This window comes from Mus caroli, chromosome 11, assembly GCF_900094665.2.
Source record: "Mus caroli chromosome 11, CAROLI_EIJ_v1.1, whole genome shotgun sequence".
NCBI classification, from domain to species: Eukaryota; Metazoa; Chordata; class Mammalia; order Rodentia; family Muridae; genus Mus; species Mus caroli.
In genome coordinates this window covers 5,943,251-5,963,496 of record NC_034580.1, presented here as the reverse complement: position 1 = coordinate 5,963,496, position 20,246 = coordinate 5,943,251, and the positions used below count along the sequence as shown (strand labels likewise).

The following is a 20,246-nucleotide window of genomic DNA, read 5'->3' as shown; positions in this document are numbered from 1 at the left end:
CACCACCCCTGCTTAAGTGAAGCTCATAGCCATTAAAATAATGTAGCCTATGACTGACATTTGCTTATGATAGTTAATACCTGGGAGTCTATAAAACTTACGTGGTTATGGAAGTTATTGGAGACTTCTTAAAGTTATTGAAAAATATAAAATAATTATCAATGATGACTTTCCAATTCATGTCTTGTATATAACAAGGAGAGTCCTCAGAGAAAGCTAAAAAGAAACATCAACAATCTGAGTATAACAGACAAGCAAAATATAGCCGATCACCCTAATATGTTTCAAAAACAATGAAGTAGGTTTGGTAATTTGTGATTTGACATCTGCTTCCAGTCATGATGACACAATGGGCCACTGAGCAGGGCAAAACATTGATTCATGTAAGATAGAGGGCAAGCAAGAGGAGACCTATGATTATCCTACTTATTGCTTTAGAGAGACTATGGAACAGTAGATGGCAACCTTTATAATGCTCCAGTGCTTTATTATGAGCAACCATATTAAACCATAAAATTACTCTATTGTTACTTCATCACTATAAGTCTTTCTACTGTGATGAATCTCAGTGTAAATATCCAGTATTTAGGAGATCTGATATGTAACCCTGAAGGGGTCATGACCCATAGGATAAGAATCACTGCTTTAGGACAATGTACAAGGATGGGGTAGGTGACCTGGTGGTCAGTGGACATACTGTGTTGGGTTGAAGCTTAGATTCTGAAAGAAGCAGTGCCTAGGAGGGGTCTGCAAACTGTATGTGTCCCTCTATTATGCAGATGAGAACTAATTAATAATGTGAGGACACTGCTTGAGACAAGAAAGCTTCACTCCCCCACCTCCTACAACATTAAAAATATTTGTTTAATGATCATGCAATAACAAGGATATACTATATTTTGCTCATGGTTATATTGGAACATTTTATAATTTCATCAATTTACCCTCATGGTTACATTGGAACATTTTATAATTTCATCAATTTACCAAGTACCTCAAACAAAAAAAGATTTTCACTAGTTATAGGTAATCTCTAAAGATAACTGAGATGAGGAACATATCTTTAAAGCAGGAGCATCTAGCCTCTTGACATTGCAATATAATGTTATCATCTACAAATATATTAGGTCATAGTTGTAGCTATCTTGAGATGCACATTGCATGAGTCACAGATTGAACACACCATACTTTTCAAAGCACTCTTATAGCTAGGAGTGTGGTAGAACATTTGCTTAACATGGACAAAACCTGGTGTTTGTTTCCCACACTGAGAGGGGAAGCTATAAAGCCAGGAACTTAAAGGAATAAGCTAACTATAAGAATGAAAAATGGCTAGCACAGAATAAGGATCAAATGTGTATTTGACATCCAACAAAAAATTCCACAAATAAAAAGGAAATATGATGAGAAAAATAATTGGTCAAAATAGATAGACATGATGGAATGAGGAAGAACATAAACCACACATGTGGTTTGTGCTATTCAATTTACACTCTATTATTTACACATTTACAAGACAAAGCTTATGAGATTAGATAAGAGCTAACCATTCACTATATGTAAGAAATGCACTTAAAATATGAAGAAAAAATTTTTAAAAAGACATATGACCCTCAATATTAATAAAAAGGTCATCAAGCAATGTAGAATCTAGATAGTAATGTCGTCATTTCATGATAGTAAAAGTGTCAAGTCATCAAAAAGGCACAATGATTCCAAACATGTGCACACTTGACAGCACAATTCCACACCACAGAAGATAAAAACAAACAACTAGAAGATAAAACACAGAAGATAAAACAGACACAACACAGAAGATAAAAACAAAGCACAAAGATAAACAGGCTAATCCATGCTGTACTCTGAGATATAATTAGACATGGGGACAAAGTATCAGCAAAACTACAGGATTTACATAATTCTGCTAACAAAATATACTACATAATGTGCAAGAACTATTCCACCCGGCGTGAACACAGGACTAATTCCCTCCCTGGACAATGGAACAATTACCAAAGCCTCATTTTCTAAACCCTAAAAAAAATCACAAAAAGTTAGCAAGACTAGTGGTATAAAGAATGTTTACAGACCAAGAAAAAATTAAGTAGAAATCAATAACAGAAATATAACTGAAAATCCTACATATTTGAAAATGAAATCATACATCAGCTAATTACTCGTGGGTCAGAAAAAAAATAAAAAGATATATACACATTTATATATTTTAAACATGTCTTATTTTGTTATGGGTTTTTCTAAACAAAAATATTTCTAACTTCAAGCAAGCAATTTAACCTCTTTAGCATCTATTTCTCAAGCAAAATTGCATAAGAGTTACATTCATTACGCCTCATCAAGTCCCCACTAAAATAACGAAGTGCCTATAGGGGAAAATGGAAACACTCCAGTAAAATTAAGTCAGAGGTGTGTGATATTGCATAAGAAACAAGTTGATGCTATCAGAAAATCGAGCAGTGAAACAGAAAGAAATTAAGCAAAAGATGAAAATAAAATCTTCCACAGTCAACTCCTCTGCTGTTCTTTGTGGGGAAAAAAAAAAAGTTTAATCCAAATGTTCATTCCACTGGCAAAGGATAGGAAAGTGCTATCTATTACGTGAACCTTCAACCTTCAGTTCTTGCTAGATACCTCTTATTGTGGGTCATAATAAAAACATAGTAAAGTAAGCTTTTATAAAGTTTTATCAAGGATAAAAATAATATCTTTGATATTGCTGGCTAGCTCAGTTAAATCTGTCAGATGCAATATTTGTTCTCAAGTTTATCTGCTTCTAAAGCCCATACTATCATACCATACTCCACCCCTGCTTGGTCTATGAGGTAAAATTGCACTCTATAATATACAATAGTTAGATCTGTTCACCGGGCTATGTCATGTCACCCTTGTGCCACATTCTTAGTTTGCAGTTCTTTCATTTTTGTTGCCTGCTTGAAAGAGGAAGGAAGGGTTAAATAATGTGTAATCTAAAGATGCTCACACAGCTGCAGGGCGTTTTCATATGGTTTGCTATTTGGTGGTTTCAAAATGTTTGCATGCTTACATGTTCCTTGAACATCTCAAAATGCATATTCTAACTATTCTGCAGGTCTAAGTTAGGGCTGTGATCTGCATTGCTAATGGCATGCCAGATGCTTCTGCTGCTGTTCCAGGGACCACACTGTCAGTAACAAAGATGTGGGCAATTAGCTGCGTAAAGTACACATACCATAAGAAGAAAAAAAAAAACTCCACAGACTACTAAATATACTGAATATCTCAGCTATTATTTATAAGCCTCCTTGTTAGCTATATAGCTCTCCATCTGACAGTTAAAGTTGCTAAATGGACAAAGGTTTTGTAATTTGAAAATGTAGAGTGGAAAGAGTTTCTAATCTGATTAAGAATGAATGAGGAACTACAAGGAGAAAGCATAGGGACATTTTTTTTTTTTATGTTTCTGCCTGTTAGTTATGTTCATTCTTCAAATCCTGATTCATGTGATGAGTTGTTAGCTACTCTGTGAACATAAGCATTACCTGGAACTCATCTCTAGTTGTGTCTATTTCTCCCACTAATTTGAACTCCATTTAGGCTTCTCCAATGAACCATAAGATCTCTGTGATGCCCTTGATTTAAAAGATGACTTGCCTTCCCAATAGTCGAGTAAACACAGGCTGTAGCAGTGGTTCTCAACCTTCCTAATGTGTGACCCTTTAATAGAGTTGCTCACATTGTGGTAACCCTCAAGCATAAGACTATTTCATAACTGTAATTTTGCTACTGAATCATAATGAAAATATCTGATAAGCAGAATACCTGATGTGTGACCCTGTGAAATGATCATTTGACCTCCTAAGGGGTTGTAATCTACAGGTTAAGAACCACTAGTCTAGAAACCATTCCACCCTTGATCATCCCAATGAAAATAAACTGAGATGGTAGCCCCTTCGGATTCTAGGTTCCTTAACTGTCAAGACATTTTCTCTGGAGGACTTCCAATTGGAAGATCAAATACATGCCTTTTCCTGAGGTCATCTCCCAAAAAGCTGTACGTATTATGACAAGAGAAAACAGAGAGCTATGTAGTCCACAGATGAAATGGAGGGAAAAAAGCAGCAGATGGTAGCTGCTAACATCATCAAATAGGAAAATAAGTGGACAAGGGGGATCAAACAGAGCAGAAATACAAAAGTCAGAACCTGTGCTTGAAGAGGAGAATGTCTAAACGGGTTTTCCTTTTAACTCTCCACAAGACTCATGAATTAATTAAAGCATAAATGTCTGTGCCACGGTGCCTGGAGCTGATCCTGTGCTACAGCTCTCCATAGTCATGCACTGCCAGGAGAGAGCTGGTCCCCCAGGAGTGCTGACACACCTGTGAGCACAGGAGGGACAAGCCACACTCAGAGACAGCAAGGCAAGCTAACACCAGAGATAACCAGATGGCAAGAGGCAAGGGCAAGAACATAAGCAACAGAAACCAAGATTATTTGGCATCATCAGAGCCCAGTTCTCCTGCCACAGTGAGCCCTGGATGTCCTGATATACCAGAAAAACAAGACATTTACAATCACATCTCATAATGATGATAGAGGACTTTGAGAAGGACATAAATAATTCCCTTAAAGAAATACAGGAGAACACAGGTAAACATCTAGAAGCCCTTAAAGAAGAAACACAAAAATCCCTTAAAGAATTATAGGAAGACACAACCAAACAGGTGGAGGAATTAAACATCTAGGATCTGAAAACTGAACTAGAAATAGTAAAGAAATCACAAAGGGAGACAAGCTTGGAGATAGAAAACCTAGGAAAGAAGTCAGGAGCCATAGCATCACCAACAGAATACAAGAGATAGAAGAGAGAATCTCAGGTGCAGAAGATTCCAGAGAAAACATTGACAAAACAGTCAAAGAAAATGCAAAATATAAAAAGGTCCTAACCCAAAACATCCAGAAAATCCAGGACACAATGAGAAGGCCAAACCTAATAATAATAGGTATAGAAGAAAGAGTAAAGATTTCCAACTTAAAGGGCCAGTAAATATCTTCAACAAAATTGTAGAAGACAACTTCGCCAACCTAAAGAAAGAGATGCCCAAAAACATACATGAAGCATATAGAACTCCAAATAGATTGGACGAGAAAAGAAATTCCTCTGGCCACATAATAGTCAAAACACCAAATGCGCAAAACAAAGAAAGTTTATTAAAAGCAGTAAGGGGAATAGCTCAAATCACATATAAAGGCAGACCTATCAAAGTTAGGAGCAGAGACTGAAGAAATGGCCATCCAGTCAGTGACTGTCCCACCTGGGGATCCATCCCATATACAACCACCAAACCCAGACACTATACATATGCCAGAAAGATTTTGCTGACAGGACCCTGATATAGCTGTCTCTTGTGAGGCTATGCCAGTGTCTGGCAAATACAGAAGTGGATGCTCACAGTCATCTATTGGATGGAAAAAAGGGCCCCTAATGAAGGAGCTAGACAAAGTACCCAAGGAGTTAAAGGGGTCTGCAACCCTATAGGAGGAACAAAGATATGAATTAACCAGTAAACCCCCCCTCCCAGAGCTTGTGTCTCTAGTTGCATATGTAGCAGAGGATGGCCTAGTCGGCCATCAATGTGAGGAGAGTCCCTTGGCTTGCAAAGATCATATGCCCCAGTACAGGTGAATGCCAGGGCCAGGAAGCGGGAGTGGGTGGGTTGGGGAGCAGGGCTGGGGGCAAGTATAGGGGGCTTTGGGGATAGCATTTGAAATGTAAATGAAGAGAATAGCTAATAAAAAAAATGACTTGAAAAAAATTACAAAAGGACACAGAGTTGGGTGGGGATGGAGGAAGGGAAGCATTGGGAAAGAGATGGATATGATCAAAACATATACCAAACTCTCAGTGAGCAAATAAATTATCAAAATCAAATAAATGTTTTCATCTAAACAAGACAGTTTCTTAGAGTGAATAAAATCTCTGTAAATCGCACTGCGAAAGCCTAGGCAGACAAAGCAGGCCTATCACAGCTACAAAGCAACCCTGAACACAGTAACTCAAATAGCTAGCCTCGTTTGCAGGGACTCCCACTTTAGACTTCCCTCCGTGATGCATAACAACACTTCATACTGTAACTCTATCTTACTAAGTGGGGAAAACAGCACACATTCCTATTAAGACCCCCTGACTTACATATCAGTTCACTGTTCTGAAGACTTCCATACATGTTCACATATCGAGCCAATTCACATGTCTTCCTGATGATTTCTGAGAGGATTTTCCAGTAGGACTTCTTTTGCATAGACATTTGTACATCTTCAAGTATGTGAGATACCCTGAAGCCAAGAGAATCCAAAAGGTAGAACTTAACTGTTTTCACACTGACATATACTTATAGACCCACCAAAGGCAATGCACGAAAACATTAAAAAGCAATTAGAATTTTAAATAGTTCACTTAATATTTAATTATTTATGAATTCTTATACCTCGATTGGGAAAATGAGGAAAAACCAAATGGCAATATATAAAACAAACAAAAAAGAATAAATCAAGCAAAAAGCAAGAAGAAAATGAACACAACAATATAAAATAAACTTTGAGGCTAAGAAAAAATATATCCCTATTTGGTTTACTTGACTATGGGCTTATTAGCAGCCACAAAAAGTGGTTATTGGTGTAAAGGGTCATGAAATAGGAAAATGGTATGGATCACTTGAGCAGTCTCTTATATGAAAACATTAGCCTTGGTTCCACACAGACCTGAAGCTTGTCATGAAAGCTTATAAGTCGTGAACAGGAAAAACAGCAAACAGAGAAACTGTACCATAGTTTTTATTAATGTTTTATTAATGTGTTCTTTCTAGAAGCTCTCTTATATTAACAATGGTTTAATCTCTTTAAGGTCTTTAAGGTATCTTTCCATTCTACTCTTTAGGAACAGAATTATGATGCTGAGCCATCACCAAGTAGCACCTGAAATCCTTCCAAAGTCTAAGCCCTGAAAAGTTTTCCATCCAACACATACTTACACTATGGAGACAAGCTGGCTTTCACAACCACCAGGAGAGACACTATTCTCAGGTGAGGTAACAGCTCTTGGAAGCTGGAAGACCCGAGAACAGGTAAGGCTTACTTCTGACAGCTGTGTCCCAATATCCTGCCAGCCAATATGCCCACCATGTTCTGAAATTGATCCATTTGTGTGTCCTGCAATGACAGCTTGCAAACTATGACCCTAAAAAGAAAGAAAAAGCAACACCTGTCAAAAGTTAAGTAAGCCATTTTGTGTGGGCATTTGATATGGAGCCTACCTTGTTCATTTATCAAGGTCTCCATATGGACTTCTGGACAGTGATCTCAAGGTAGTTGTAGACATGAACTTCTACTCAATTGTTCAAATTTGTAGCCCCTAAATAAATCTTTACCTAACAATAAAGTAAGACTCTTTATTCCCCATGTCATTGAGCATCTAATAAATATCCTAATGTTGTTGCCATGTGCGTTAGATGATCTCCCCAGATATGGTGGGTGAATGCATAATAAAGTCCTCAGAGAATCAGACCTGCTAAACACCCTGATGGTAACCCCTCTTACAGTCCCTTGAGGTTTATCTCTGACACTTTAGTCCATAAATGCTGCAGAATGGCTTGTACAAATTTCAGCCGGAGTAATTGTCACAAACTTTGAAAACTTCTCTTCTTTCCCAGTTGCTTTTATGAATCTTTGAATGTCAAGAAAGCCCACATGGGGTTATTATAGAAAAAAGTAAGCTCCACAACCTCACTGCCCAAACTCCAGCCCCTATAATCACAAGATTACAGCTGTACAAAGAACATTTATAAAAATAAGACAACTCTACCTGGCTGAGCCTCCCTCAGGCCCAGAGTCATGAAAACATAGAATCTTTTGTTTCCAACCACTGAGCTTTCGAATGGTTGGTTAGGACAAATCACCGACTTCTGGCTGAGAAGCTGTCTCATACAGCTGAAGAACCATGCTTGCCACCTACGATTCCCACTGAGTCAGGCCCAGCTCCCCATGGGCTTTCCCTGGGCCTGCGTAGCTTCAGGTACACCTTTCTGTCTAACAAGAACCCTCTATGACTCTTCTTAGCTTCCAAGTTTTCCTCCACATTCAAAACACAAAAATGTTGGGGAAACTTCCAGATACTGAACTGTTACATACTCATGTTACCTGCCCTACACAAGCCAGAGAAGATCTTCATGTTTCTATGCCCCTTGGCATGCATTATAAACGCTGAGAAGACAGGGAGGGCTTGACTATGTACACACTCTTATATTCACTTTAATTTTGTTCAGAATCATTTCTATTTTACTAGTTTTATTATTTCACTGATTTTATATTCTAATGCATTTTTAAGAGACAGATAACTGTGAGAGGAACAAAATGGTAAACATAAGAATATTATAGTTTAATTCTTGGTAAGAAAGATAAGTGCTGAAGTTGATATTTATGGAATATTTTTCGAAATATTCCATAATCTGTGAATGTTCGGCATGGTTGCCAAGATGCTAGGCAGTGACAGGGGAAGAAAGTGACTTTCAAATCTTCTCATCACTAAAAGCCATGACTACAAGCTGCTGTACATTAACTATCACTAAAGTTCACTCTGTGCTTTCCTTCCCATATGCAACTAGGAAAAAATGGAGTGGGGAAGAGACCAGGAAACACAAGAGGCAGATGTATGTTTTTGGGAGTTCGAAGTACTTTCAGGGATAGCCAGGAAGGGTGTGGCAGGGAGTATGTACCACCACACCCAAGTAGTCAGGAGGACTAGAACTGAAGAATAGCCACCACTCAGGCAGCAGCATCCTTCTAGGGCTGCCAACACTTATACGGTCCAAATTCCAGGTTCAGTATTAGCATGTTGGGTGACTTACCCTTTAACAGGAGTCCAGCTGGTGCTGTTGGAGAGATCTAATGGTGGATACTTACAGCATCCTTCACTGCTCGAAGCAGCTCATTTAAAACACTGGTCTCATTGAAGAATAGGGTATGGCATAGCACTCCCCAGACACTCCTCCATATGCTAGAGTTCCCAGTGGGGAGGGGACCCTCCTGAGACAAATGTCCATTCTGGCAAATGGCAGAAGCATTCTTTGTCAACAGCTGAAAAATTAATAAGGATGGAAAGGGGGGACATTTAGGAATGCTCAGTGATGCTCCCCAATGTTATCAATATCTACAAATAGAAGCAACCACGTTAAAGTAAATCCCAGCATTAAAAAAAAAAAAATCTGCTCATTCTCCTTATGTCATCAGCAAAACTCACAACTGGCAAAGCTGAATACTGCTTCCGGGTTTTTTTAATATCTTGTAGGAAATGGTTTGTGTATAATTTTTACCTGGCTTAGCCCCTGAAATAACACATCCTTTTCTAGTCTCCATCCTTCAGACCCAGCAGGTATAAAATCCTTTGCTGACCTCTCCAGGTAGCTGAGAAATTCTGCAAGACAGAAATATGCTTCACCCTCCATTTGGATTAGGTTTCCCCCATCTTAGATTTTCTCCATAACCATGAAACAGTAAAGTAAATTCCAAAAACACGAATTTCAGCAACTTAGCCTGTTATCAAATGCTTCACTATCTTATGAGAAAGGAAAATGGGAACATGATGAAATGAGTGTTCTGTTATCCTTTCTGAAAACTCAATAGTGTGGATGCTTTCTACAAGAACACTTTCTTCTAAAGCAATGCCCCCTCACAGGGTCTTCTTCTTTTCTTCCTAGAAGGGTGAAAAGGATTTGGCTCATGATAGCAGAGTGTAACCTTGACTTCCTCGAACTAGGGCAGAAGAAATACCTGTCAGGCAATGAAAGTTCACAAAAGGGCATTCTACATTCTTAGAAAGACCTCAGTCTCATGCAGGCTCTGAACAGTGCCGAGGACAGGCAAGCAGAGGTTCCAGTGCCCTTATGCACAGTGTCCTGGGGGCACCTTCAGTCTGACAATCATGGGATTAGTGTCAGTGAGAAAGTTCAGCTGTCCCATGAAATGGCTTGACCCAGACCACACTGCAGGCTCTGCTAAACAGCAGAATATGACATAATTTCACCAGCAAGGCACAAGAACACTTAGTGGGTGACAAAGAAAAACAGAGCTGGTTCACCTTGAACAAATCGCAAATCCTGGGTAATCCTGTTCCTGAGAACAGTATCCAGCAGGAGCAATCTCTTCAGAGCTGGCCATGGGGACAGGTCTGACAGTGCATGCTGCAACTTGCTTAGATGCTGGAATCTGGGGACAAAAAAATAAGCAAATGCACCAAGTCAAGAGATGAAGCAAAGGAAAATGCCCCACCACTTAGGGAATTGTTCTCAGAGGCTGGAAAGTTAACTTCAGCCCCTAGCTGAGTTCTCTGCAAACTGCACTGTCAGTTGTTGAATATTTTCCTGGGAATTCTATTAGAAGACAGAATCAAACTAAATATTCTCTTTACCTCCAGAAATGTATGAAGCAGATGAAAACTAGGTTGAAGGATCAGCTTATTTTTACAAATATTTGCATTGCTGGGAATGACAGTGTATGCCTATCATCCCAGACCTTGGCAGGCCAAAATGCAGAAGGATTGTGAGTTAAAGGCCAACTTGGGATACACACGGAAACTACTTTTTTTTTTAATGCCTTAAAGCTTACAGTTATGAGGCACAGAAAATTAATTTGACTTTCAAAATATTGACCCATCAAAGGAATAAAAGGCATAAAAGACCCATCAAAGGAATCCTGCATAGGATAAGCTAAGAGTCTCCAAGATCAAAGGAAAAAATATATAACTTATAAGGCTGCTTGATACCTCCAGTGCCTGAGGGGTGAGGCTAGCTATTCAACCTTGAGCCTGCTATAAGGATTTTTTGTAAAGATGTTCACCTTGAATGCCAGTCAGAAAACCACTGAGGGCAGAATCTCCAGTAATACATATCTGCCTCTGCATCTCTACTTGGGGGTCTGGGGCTGCAGGAAGAGGCAGTGGCCCAACACGTGGTCCACTAGGGCTTTAGTCCTTTAAGAAGGATGATATGTGCATGGCTCAAAGGAATGCAGACGACAATGAAGACAAGACAGTATGAAGGAAGTTAGTGTGAGAACTGAGAACGAGAAAAGACTGAAATGGAAACAAATGTGGAAGCCTGAAGAACCATCTTCAGATCACAGTGCAGAGCAGGCCTGCCAAGAACAGCCAAATCCAGACTTCCTGCATCTTCATGTGCACACAGTGCATCTTCAACCAGGAAAAGAATGGCCAGGCGAAGGGCAAAAAATGAGAGATCTGCCTAGGAGCTTAAACAAATCACCTCACTCGACCCTGCTGAAACCTGGATGGGGATGCACTGCTTTGTCTGCATCTGGACTGCATCCACTTGGTCTCCTCAGAGCATCTCACCAGTGTCAGGTAAAGTATATGCTTGACATGTGGCTCTGGTATTATAGACAGTCTGCTGTTGGAGTCACCACTGCAGAGAGTATAGAAGAGTGAGGAAGAGTCCTAGTGACATTTCTCTTAAAGAAACCAACATGAAGGAGGATCCATCCCCAGTCCATCACCCTAGATACACCACCTCTCTCTACCCAGCCTGAAGGGTAGCATCTTAAATGGAGTCTTACATAGGACAAAGCAAGGTCAGATGGCTCATTCTCTAAAGTATTCTAGGCTATACTGAGGAGCAAGCAGATTGGCTCATAGGAAGAATGAGAAAGAAGACAACTGTGTTTTATTTCCTTGCCAAGTGGAAAACTTGTTATGGAATCTGAATCTAGGCTGCTGAGCCTCTTCAAGCTCAAACAAGCCAGGGAATTTTAAGACCATATCTGTAAGCAAAGAGTTATATGTGTGTTTGGTGAGTCAGGTCTTGATGGAATGCCCAGGGTTATCCTAAGAGTCCATGTTACCCAGAATCTTTGCTATGCATCAAAGTCTAGATGTAGACCCACAGCCCAGCCACCAAACCAGCATGAACAAAGTCTCAAGACAATGAAAGAGTCTTCATTGACTTCAGGGGAAGATGTGAAAGATTGGTTATGGACCCAAGGAATTAAAAACAAGTGTGAGTTCCTGGACAAACACTTGGTATATGAGACAATCAGTTTCCTGACAAGGGCTGAATAAGGATCTTATAGAAGCCTGTACAAGTGGCTGCTCAATTTCATACAAGTATGGATACTGAGAGACAGACAAGATTTAAACAGAGACAGTCCAAAGAGGTATAGCCAAAGCAGCAGGACAGTCCCTAAAGTAGAGGAAACACTCAAGAATGCTACAGGGTTCAGACCAGAGTGGCCAGTCACAAATATGGCAGGTAAGAAAGAGCATTATCATAGAGAAAGTGATCAGAGTTCCAACCTCACACAGCCCTGAGGAGATGGGACTCCGTGAGGAGGGGAAGGGAGAGGAAGGAGAAAGGGAAGAAGAGAGAAGAGGAAAAGAACAGGAAGGAAGGTGAGGAGGAAGAGGAGAGGAGAAGAAGAAGAAAAGGAGGAGAGAAAGAAGAAGACACTGCAGAGAAGGAAGAGGGTAAGAGGAAAAGGAGAATGGCATGAGGAGAAAAGAGGAGAGAGGAGAAAGGGAAGAAGGACACAGAGGAAGAAACAACTCCAGAAATAACAGAATTAATGAGAAGGATTGCAAAGTCGTGAAGTTGTATAAGGGGACATTTGACATCCACGTAAGAAAACACAGAGAATCTGTGAAGAGAAGACATAGGAAAGTCTAGAAGGAGGCAAAAGCAGATGTTAGCAGAAGTGAGACTATCCTCTACTGAGTGCGGGCACTGTCTGTATAGTGGAAACAGGGGGACTCTCTGTCAGTCAAAGTTGTGTAGCAATGTTGATAGACTAACCCTTTTTGTAAAGTGAAGAGCTGAGGTCACTGGTCAGAGTCACATCTCCAGAAGACCAATGATTTAGTAACTAGAAAAAGCCTTAGAGATTATCTGGTGGTCAATACCAGGTAGGATGGCTGAGGTCCAGAGAGGCTGACAAAAGGGTCAGAGTTGTACAAGTGATGAAATCTGTTTGTTGCCCAGACAGGATAGGAGGCAGTTTTGTATTAGATCTGGCACTAGTGGTATCTGAATGAAAAAGGAGATTCCTGGGGAAATAGCCCTGTGCACTCAGCAGGTAGACAGCTAAGGCAGTATCAGGCCCTCCTCTTCCTGGACCTAATCGTGCACAGAATGGTAAGCCTTGGTTTGGTGGACAGCATACACAGAAATCTTCAGCTTCCCTAATATCTGAATGAGCTAAGAAACAAAAGGGTAATCCCTGGATTTCATTCTTCTTGTGTGTTAGAGAACAGTCAAGACCCTGGGCCGAAGTGTCAGGAGGCCTTTAGTGTCTATAGGATAATTGAGGTCACTTATTGTGGTGTGTTTATTAATGTATTAGATAACAATCTGTCCCTTATGTTGCCCAAGCAAACCAGCAGAATAGTCTTCAAGATCACAAATACAGTGTCCTGTACCTGAAGTTATTGATAGCCCTGTTCTATGTTCCTCTCCTGTCTCAAGGCATCTTGCTGTGTCCCATATCCATCTTTCTACAGCATTTATGACACTGTTACTCACAGTCACAATACTCCATGGCCTAGGGCATCTCTTTGGTGTTCTGAAGAAAGCATTAATTTCAGAGACTAATAGGACTCACATTAGCACAAACTACTACACACACATACACACGCACACACACCCATGTGCATCTAACACACATAGAAATATATGCACTAAACACAAAGCACACACACATGCATATGCAATGTACAAATGCACATATTGACACACCATACACATATATTCACACATATCATACATATAAACAAACACATATATCACACACATATGCAAACAACCCACATATACATTAACACATATGTACATAAACACACACACACATGTCCATGCACTTACACATACACACATGTGTGCACACATGCACACACACAGTCAAAGTGGAACTCATTGGCCCTGGAATTGAAAACAGAGTTGTGAAACTATTGCTAAGCAGATCTCAGACACAAGTACATCTGCTGTTCAACTACCAGCCAGGCCTCGCCCCCGCCCCCATGCAAACTAATCTTTAGAACAGTGCTAACTTCTGCTCACTTGTTGTACAATACACCCTTCCCCGTGATTATCCAGAAACAGGCTATTCTTACAAAACTACTTCACTTGCCCAGCACTGATCAGAATACCTACCTAACAAATATACTTCTCAACATATAGTCTTCAAGTATGAATAAATACAGGATGCACTTCATGGGAAAGTACCTCTGATGTGTATGTTGGGGGTGCATTTTCATTTTAAGACAAAGGCATCAATCTGAAATTCAGGAAGCTGATGCCTTCTCCAATGTGATCATGCTACTGTATGGTTACTTACTTCTGTTTGTTTGTTCATTTGGTTTGGGTTGGTTGGTCATTTTTTGAGATACGGACTACTGTCACTGAGACTGGGATGAACTCCTAAACTCAAGAGATCTCAGCCTCCTGAGCACAGGAATAAGATATGTGTGCCACCACATCCAGACAGCCCATTAGACAGATTTATATATCCACATCCATGTCCAGAAACTGCATAGATCTATCCTGGCAATGCCCACAATAAAAAAAAAAAACGTCTTGAGTTTCCCATGTACTAACTTGGCATCCATGTTTAGCTGTACTTCTACAGAAATGGTTTCTACCAGCATCATTGCACATTCCTAGCATGTCAGTGTGATCAAACCTACTCAATGGCAAAAGATATACATATGCCTTACATCTGTGGAAACAGATGGTAGTCTCTGGGGACATCTGCTGCCAAGCTGTCATTCAAGATGAGCAGGGCAGTGTGCAGGGCTTCCACCACCTTCCACGAGTGGCTCTGCTGCTTAAACTGCTCCCTAAGGGCTGCCAGACTGTGACTGGCACCTGTAAGCAGGTTCTGCAGCAGATTACCCTGCTGCCACTGGTCAAACAACTGCAAATTTAGAAACAAAGGTAGATTATCAATCACATTAGAAACACTGTACTTAAGAAATAGTAAAAAAAAACATTTTAAATGATAACTGTTTTGATTTCTGGTCAATTAAAATGTCTATTACAATTGTACTATGATTTCATGTCTACTCAAAAATTAAAGATTATAAATGTCTACAAGGGACACACTGCTTATATATTATTTCTCTATTCTTTTTACTATTCCTTCAGAAGAAATGAGAAAAGAAGTTAAAACTATGCATTTTGCTTCAAAAGATCTAACTTGAAAGTTGAACAATCACATTACAGAGAGTTTGCTGGAATGCTGAGCTTTAACATATATCCCGTCATTAATGAGCAGTTGCTCAGTACCACTTTGTGACAGGCCTGGGAATGACACACATAAGGCAGCAGGTGCTAAGGTCATCATCCGTGCTGTTCAAGTGTCTTGTGCCCAGATCAGATGGTGATGATATGCATGATGCAAATGCAGGTCGACTGATGGGGGCTTGACTAGCAACCCACATTAACACTTTAGATTCTGGTTTCCTCAGCACTCTCTTCATCACCGCAGTGATGAATACGGTACACACTGCCAAGTGAACAGCCTTGTATAATTTTCTGATCATTTATGTTATCCAATACTTGAGGTTCTGACCTTTATCAGTCATGCATGTTTGGAAGGGATGAAGGTTTTATTGCGGTGAGTTCTCCAGAGCAAAAACGATGCAAGTAGATATGACATTTGACAAAGAATGGGTGGTACTGTGGTAGGAGAGTATCCTGTTAGTGCCCATGTATCTCAAGGAATGGAGCTACAGAGCTGGGCGTGATGGTGCACGCCTTTAATCCCAGCACTCGGGACGCAGAGGCAGGCGGATTTCTGAGTTCACGGCCAGCCTGGTCTAGAAAGTGAGTTCCAGGATAGCCAGGGTTACACAGAGAAACCCTGTCTCGAAAAAAAAGAAAAAGAAAAAAAAAAAAAAAAGGAATGGAGCTATGAGCTAACAAGGGGTACTGTGGGTTTTGGAGCTATCAAGTTTCTACTAAGCAAGGAACTCCTCTACACACCAGCCTCGCTCCTCTGAAACACACATGCACACCCTTTGCCCTTACGTCTATGAAGACAGTTGGTGTGCCTTGATATCAGTCATTATTTTTGCACAATATTTCAAGGGAAAAAAAGCATGAGCCAAAAGTAATTTGCATAGCTATCAGCCAAAGTGACCCAAGAGATCTTACATGCCAGCAACAGGAACATAACATACAAAATTTGAATTTAGGAACTTCTTAGCTAACAGGTGTGCTTACGGCAAATGTTTTGGTATCTTTGGCTGAGAGTTTGATGAGTTAAGGCTGTTTGATGTATGTGAGAGGAGGTCACAAAGACCAGATATGGAAGACCTATAATCTTTCCCAGGAAAAGTCATAGAATCATATAATGAGTGACATGAGGAGCAAAGATCTGCACTCAGAGCATCCGGACATATAACAGCACCTGTCCATATAGCTTCAGCCAACTGACTGCATGGATGATGTAGTTCTTGACTGCTGACCACTTGGGATGACAGTCTGCCTGGTAGCCCTTGCTCTCGGCTTCATCCTCAGAAGTGTTGGACAAGATGGAACATACCATCCTCTCTAGGAAGCTGTGTGTAGGAATCTGGAAACAACATAAAAATTACTTAGAAGTGAAGCTGTTTTTCTTTGAATGTTTTTCTTTCAAAATAATTTCCCAGTCTTGCTGGAGTCAAGGCTCATGTGTTCACATGATTAAACACTGGAAAGTATCATCAAAATGTCTGTTATTTTTCCTGAGGGGAGGCTTCTAGAGTCAAGGACAAAATAGGTCCTGTTATTTTAGAATCAGGACAGCAACAGGAGCTGCTAGTTCTCCAGGAAAAAGATATTTGGTTGAGTCGAACATTGCCCCCACCAAAGCCATCACAGACTAAGCCAGTAGTTGATACTCTGAACTAACAGTGGTACTTTGCTGTCTTTTGTAGTTATCAAAAGCAGGCAAAATAAGAATGATTAACATTGCATCCTGGTTAGACATTGCTTTACCATTTTGAACCAATTCTCTTTTGTGTATTAACTCTTTGAAACTACTCTACCATTGTGTGTGGCAAAATGAGCTACACTCTGGATTCTTACAATAACTGTAGTGCCATCAGAATTGTTTTCATGGCTTTAAAATGCCTACATGGAAGCTATGACCCACAAGGTCACAATGTGAAGGAGTAGGGCCTCTGGGATACGCTATAGTTTAGATGTGGTAGTTTCCAGAGGGACATGGGATGATATTAGAAGGTGACCTTAGGAGATAAGGCTTAGAAGGGAAAAAAATCAGATCATCAGGGGTATGCTATTTTACATGATAATGGGACCCTCTTCCCTTCTTCTGTCTTTGCTTCTAGGCTACCATGAAGTAAATAGCTTCCTTCACCAGCTGCTTCCCACAATGATGTATTATCCCACTTACTACCCCAAGAACAATGGTGCCAAGGAACCTATGATACTTCTGAAACTGAGCCAAAGGAACCTTTCTTCCATTAAGATCATCAAAATCTCAGGCAGTTGCCACAGTAATGGAGAGATGATTAGCACAGGCGACAACGAGATCATGTGGAAGTAGCTGTCATGATAGAACTAATGCTTCTTATATGAAGGGGGTGTTTGATGAGCTTGTCATTCATCCTTTGGACTGTGTAAGGGCACAGTGAGAAGACACTGTCTTAGAACTAGATGGTGGAGGTTAACCAGACAGACAGTCCCTTGGTACGCTGTCCTCAGATTTTCAGCCTCCAGAGTTATGAGAAAAGAGTTTCTGGGGCATAGCTTCCAAGCTCTGTAATTTCAACACCAGACTGGACTAAGACAATAGCCATAATCAAGGAACAATGAAGTTTCTTTGTTCATCACACACTTTTCCTTAGGACTCAGCTGAAAATTATTCACTTATGACTATCAAAGTCACACAGCCCCTCGGGGTTTTGTTTTGAGGTTTTTTTCCCCCAACTGAAAGTAATACCAAGGTTATGTATCACATTAGAAAGATATGACCTTGTGGATGCCTAGATGGTGAGTCTGTGTAGTATGCAGGGTAGCATGTGCCGACAGCAAGTTCCCATTGACAGGCCCTGTCATGGAGTCTGAAGAAGTCATAGGAGCTCTGAGGCTGAAGTAAGGGAAATCACAGAGAACCCATAGACAAGGTACTCAATGAATCACTTTGTGGAGACAGAAAAAGATCAATATAAGGATAAAAGGCAAATATACATCCCACTTTAGCCCAGGGCAGTGTATGGTGACCCCCTTCCAACAGGCAAGGAAATATAGGGACATAAGTCAGACTAGACATAGAGGGGATCTGAACACACAAATAGAAAACAGTCATTCATGGGTTTTACAAAAGTGGGAAGCAAAACCACTGACCCTGAGGTTTTCATATCCTAGACCCCAGGGCTTATGAACATGTTAGGTTGAATAACCAGTAAAACTTGAGTTTGCAGATGGAATTAAAGTGTCAATCAATTGACAAAATAATAGATTATCCCAATTATCAAGTAGGTTCAATGTAATCACAAAAGCCCTCGTTACCAATACCAGTATACAAAAGACTATCAGAGAAGTTGCATAAGATAAATCCTGGTAAACTGTTGACTTTACAGATAGAGGAGAAACTATAAGCAGGGACCAGGGACAGCCTGTGGACAATGAAAAATGCAATAAAAGGGGCAGGGCATGAAAAATCCCAGATTGCACCACTCCAAAACATAACCCTTTAGCATAGGAGTTATTTTGAGCTAATGGACACTGAAAGTCAGCAGGTGCAGGAAAAGCTTCCAACCATTTCCCTTATCTAAAACTCCAGAAGACATTTTCCTTTTTAATAGAGGAAGCTTCTGTTTACACAAATGATGTCATACTAGGAAGAGAAAATCTGTCCTGCCCGCTCTGCTCACCTAGAGGCTGCCCTGTCCTGCCATTGCTTCCCTCACTTAGTGGAGGTCCATACCCTATTCTGTTTTTAGACTATTGTGCTGTATAAGCCTCAGTCACCAGGTTGCCTCCTTGGCCAGTGTCTTTGTCAACTGCCATGCATATACCTACATAGTTAAAGTTGAGTTTTCTCTAGCCTTTTTTATTCCTTTTACTTTAATTTGTAAGAATAGCTACTGAACTAGAAGACTAAAGGAAGAAAGATATTTTCTCTACAACAATATCTATGTCCTTCAGAAGAAAGGCAGTGCTGAAGATACATTGATTTTGGACCAAGAAGGCTCATGTTGGACTTCTAACAGCAATGTCTAGGTGTGGCTTTGAGTTGTTCTCATGCTAGAGCAGAAATAGGCACTGTAATCACATGGTATAAAATACCTATAATATTCTATATCTAAAGACCTTATATCTGAAAGACCCACAATGTGAGGACTCCCCCACAGTCTGACTCAGGAGAGGCGACCCCCCAAATCACTCACGAGAAATAGTCTTGATGCAAACAGCAAGAGGATTTTTTTTTTATTTCAAGAGCTCTCCAGCCCACAGTCATGCACCCTGTGCACCCCATAGGGATAGAGGACCGTGGCACTTTGAGTAGCTGGGAGAGGGGGTATTAAGGGAAGAAACCACAAAGAAAGGGGAAGCTGAGTAAATACCATAAGAATGGGGGTGATGAGTTTCAGCTCATCTTTGACGGAAGGGTTATAGGCCATCTTAGGCAAACATTCCACAAGGGATGGGGAAGCTGAGTAAACATCATAAGAATAGGGGTGATGAGTTATAGCTCATCTCTGGTGGAGGGGTTACAGGCTATCTTAGGCAAACATTCCTGGTCAGTCCTTTACACAATAAGTCAGGTGCCTGGGTGGGTCATCCAGTGGTTATCTACTTCTCAGGCTGCCAGGTAAGAGAACAAAGAGCTTCATGCTGGCTTTGTTTCTAGGGGTCTGGGAGTCATATTGAATTGGGGTCTTACAATATCCACATCTATAATTTCATTGGGATCTTTCCTATTTTCCACTTAATCTTAAACTCAAAATGATTGTCTTTCCAATGTAAAAGTTCTATCATTTTACTTGACTATTATTGTAACACAATGACAAAATTGTGCCATAAAAACTGAGAGGATGGATTAAAAGACAGACTACTTGGGCTTTGTGTCTCAACTACAGCAGCTATGGAACAGGTAAGATAGAGATATTTCATAAAATGGTCAGATCATCCTGTGTGTCAGGTGATAGACAAACTGCCTAAACCCAGTGAGCTTCTTGGG

General features: G+C 40.3%; 1 protein-coding gene across 1 annotated transcript in view; it reads right to left on the bottom strand.

Annotated features, from left to right (window-relative positions):
* The window catches only part of Abca13 (ATP binding cassette subfamily A member 13), a 471,059-nt gene that overhangs the window by 392,743 nt on the left and 58,070 nt on the right, over positions 1-20,246 (bottom strand). The window contains exons 9-16 of the mRNA XM_021177120.1: positions 16,467-16,631; positions 14,770-14,969; positions 10,129-10,256; positions 9,365-9,465; positions 8,955-9,128; positions 7,028-7,233; positions 6,190-6,332; positions 102-216 (exon numbers count right to left, since the gene is read on the bottom strand). Coding sequence (XP_021032779.1) covers positions 102-216; positions 6,190-6,332; positions 7,028-7,233; positions 8,955-9,128; positions 9,365-9,465; positions 10,129-10,256; positions 14,770-14,969; positions 16,467-16,631 — 1,232 coding nt within the window. The remainder of the gene's footprint in view (positions 1-101; positions 217-6,189; positions 6,333-7,027; positions 7,234-8,954; positions 9,129-9,364; positions 9,466-10,128; positions 10,257-14,769; positions 14,970-16,466; positions 16,632-20,246) is intronic.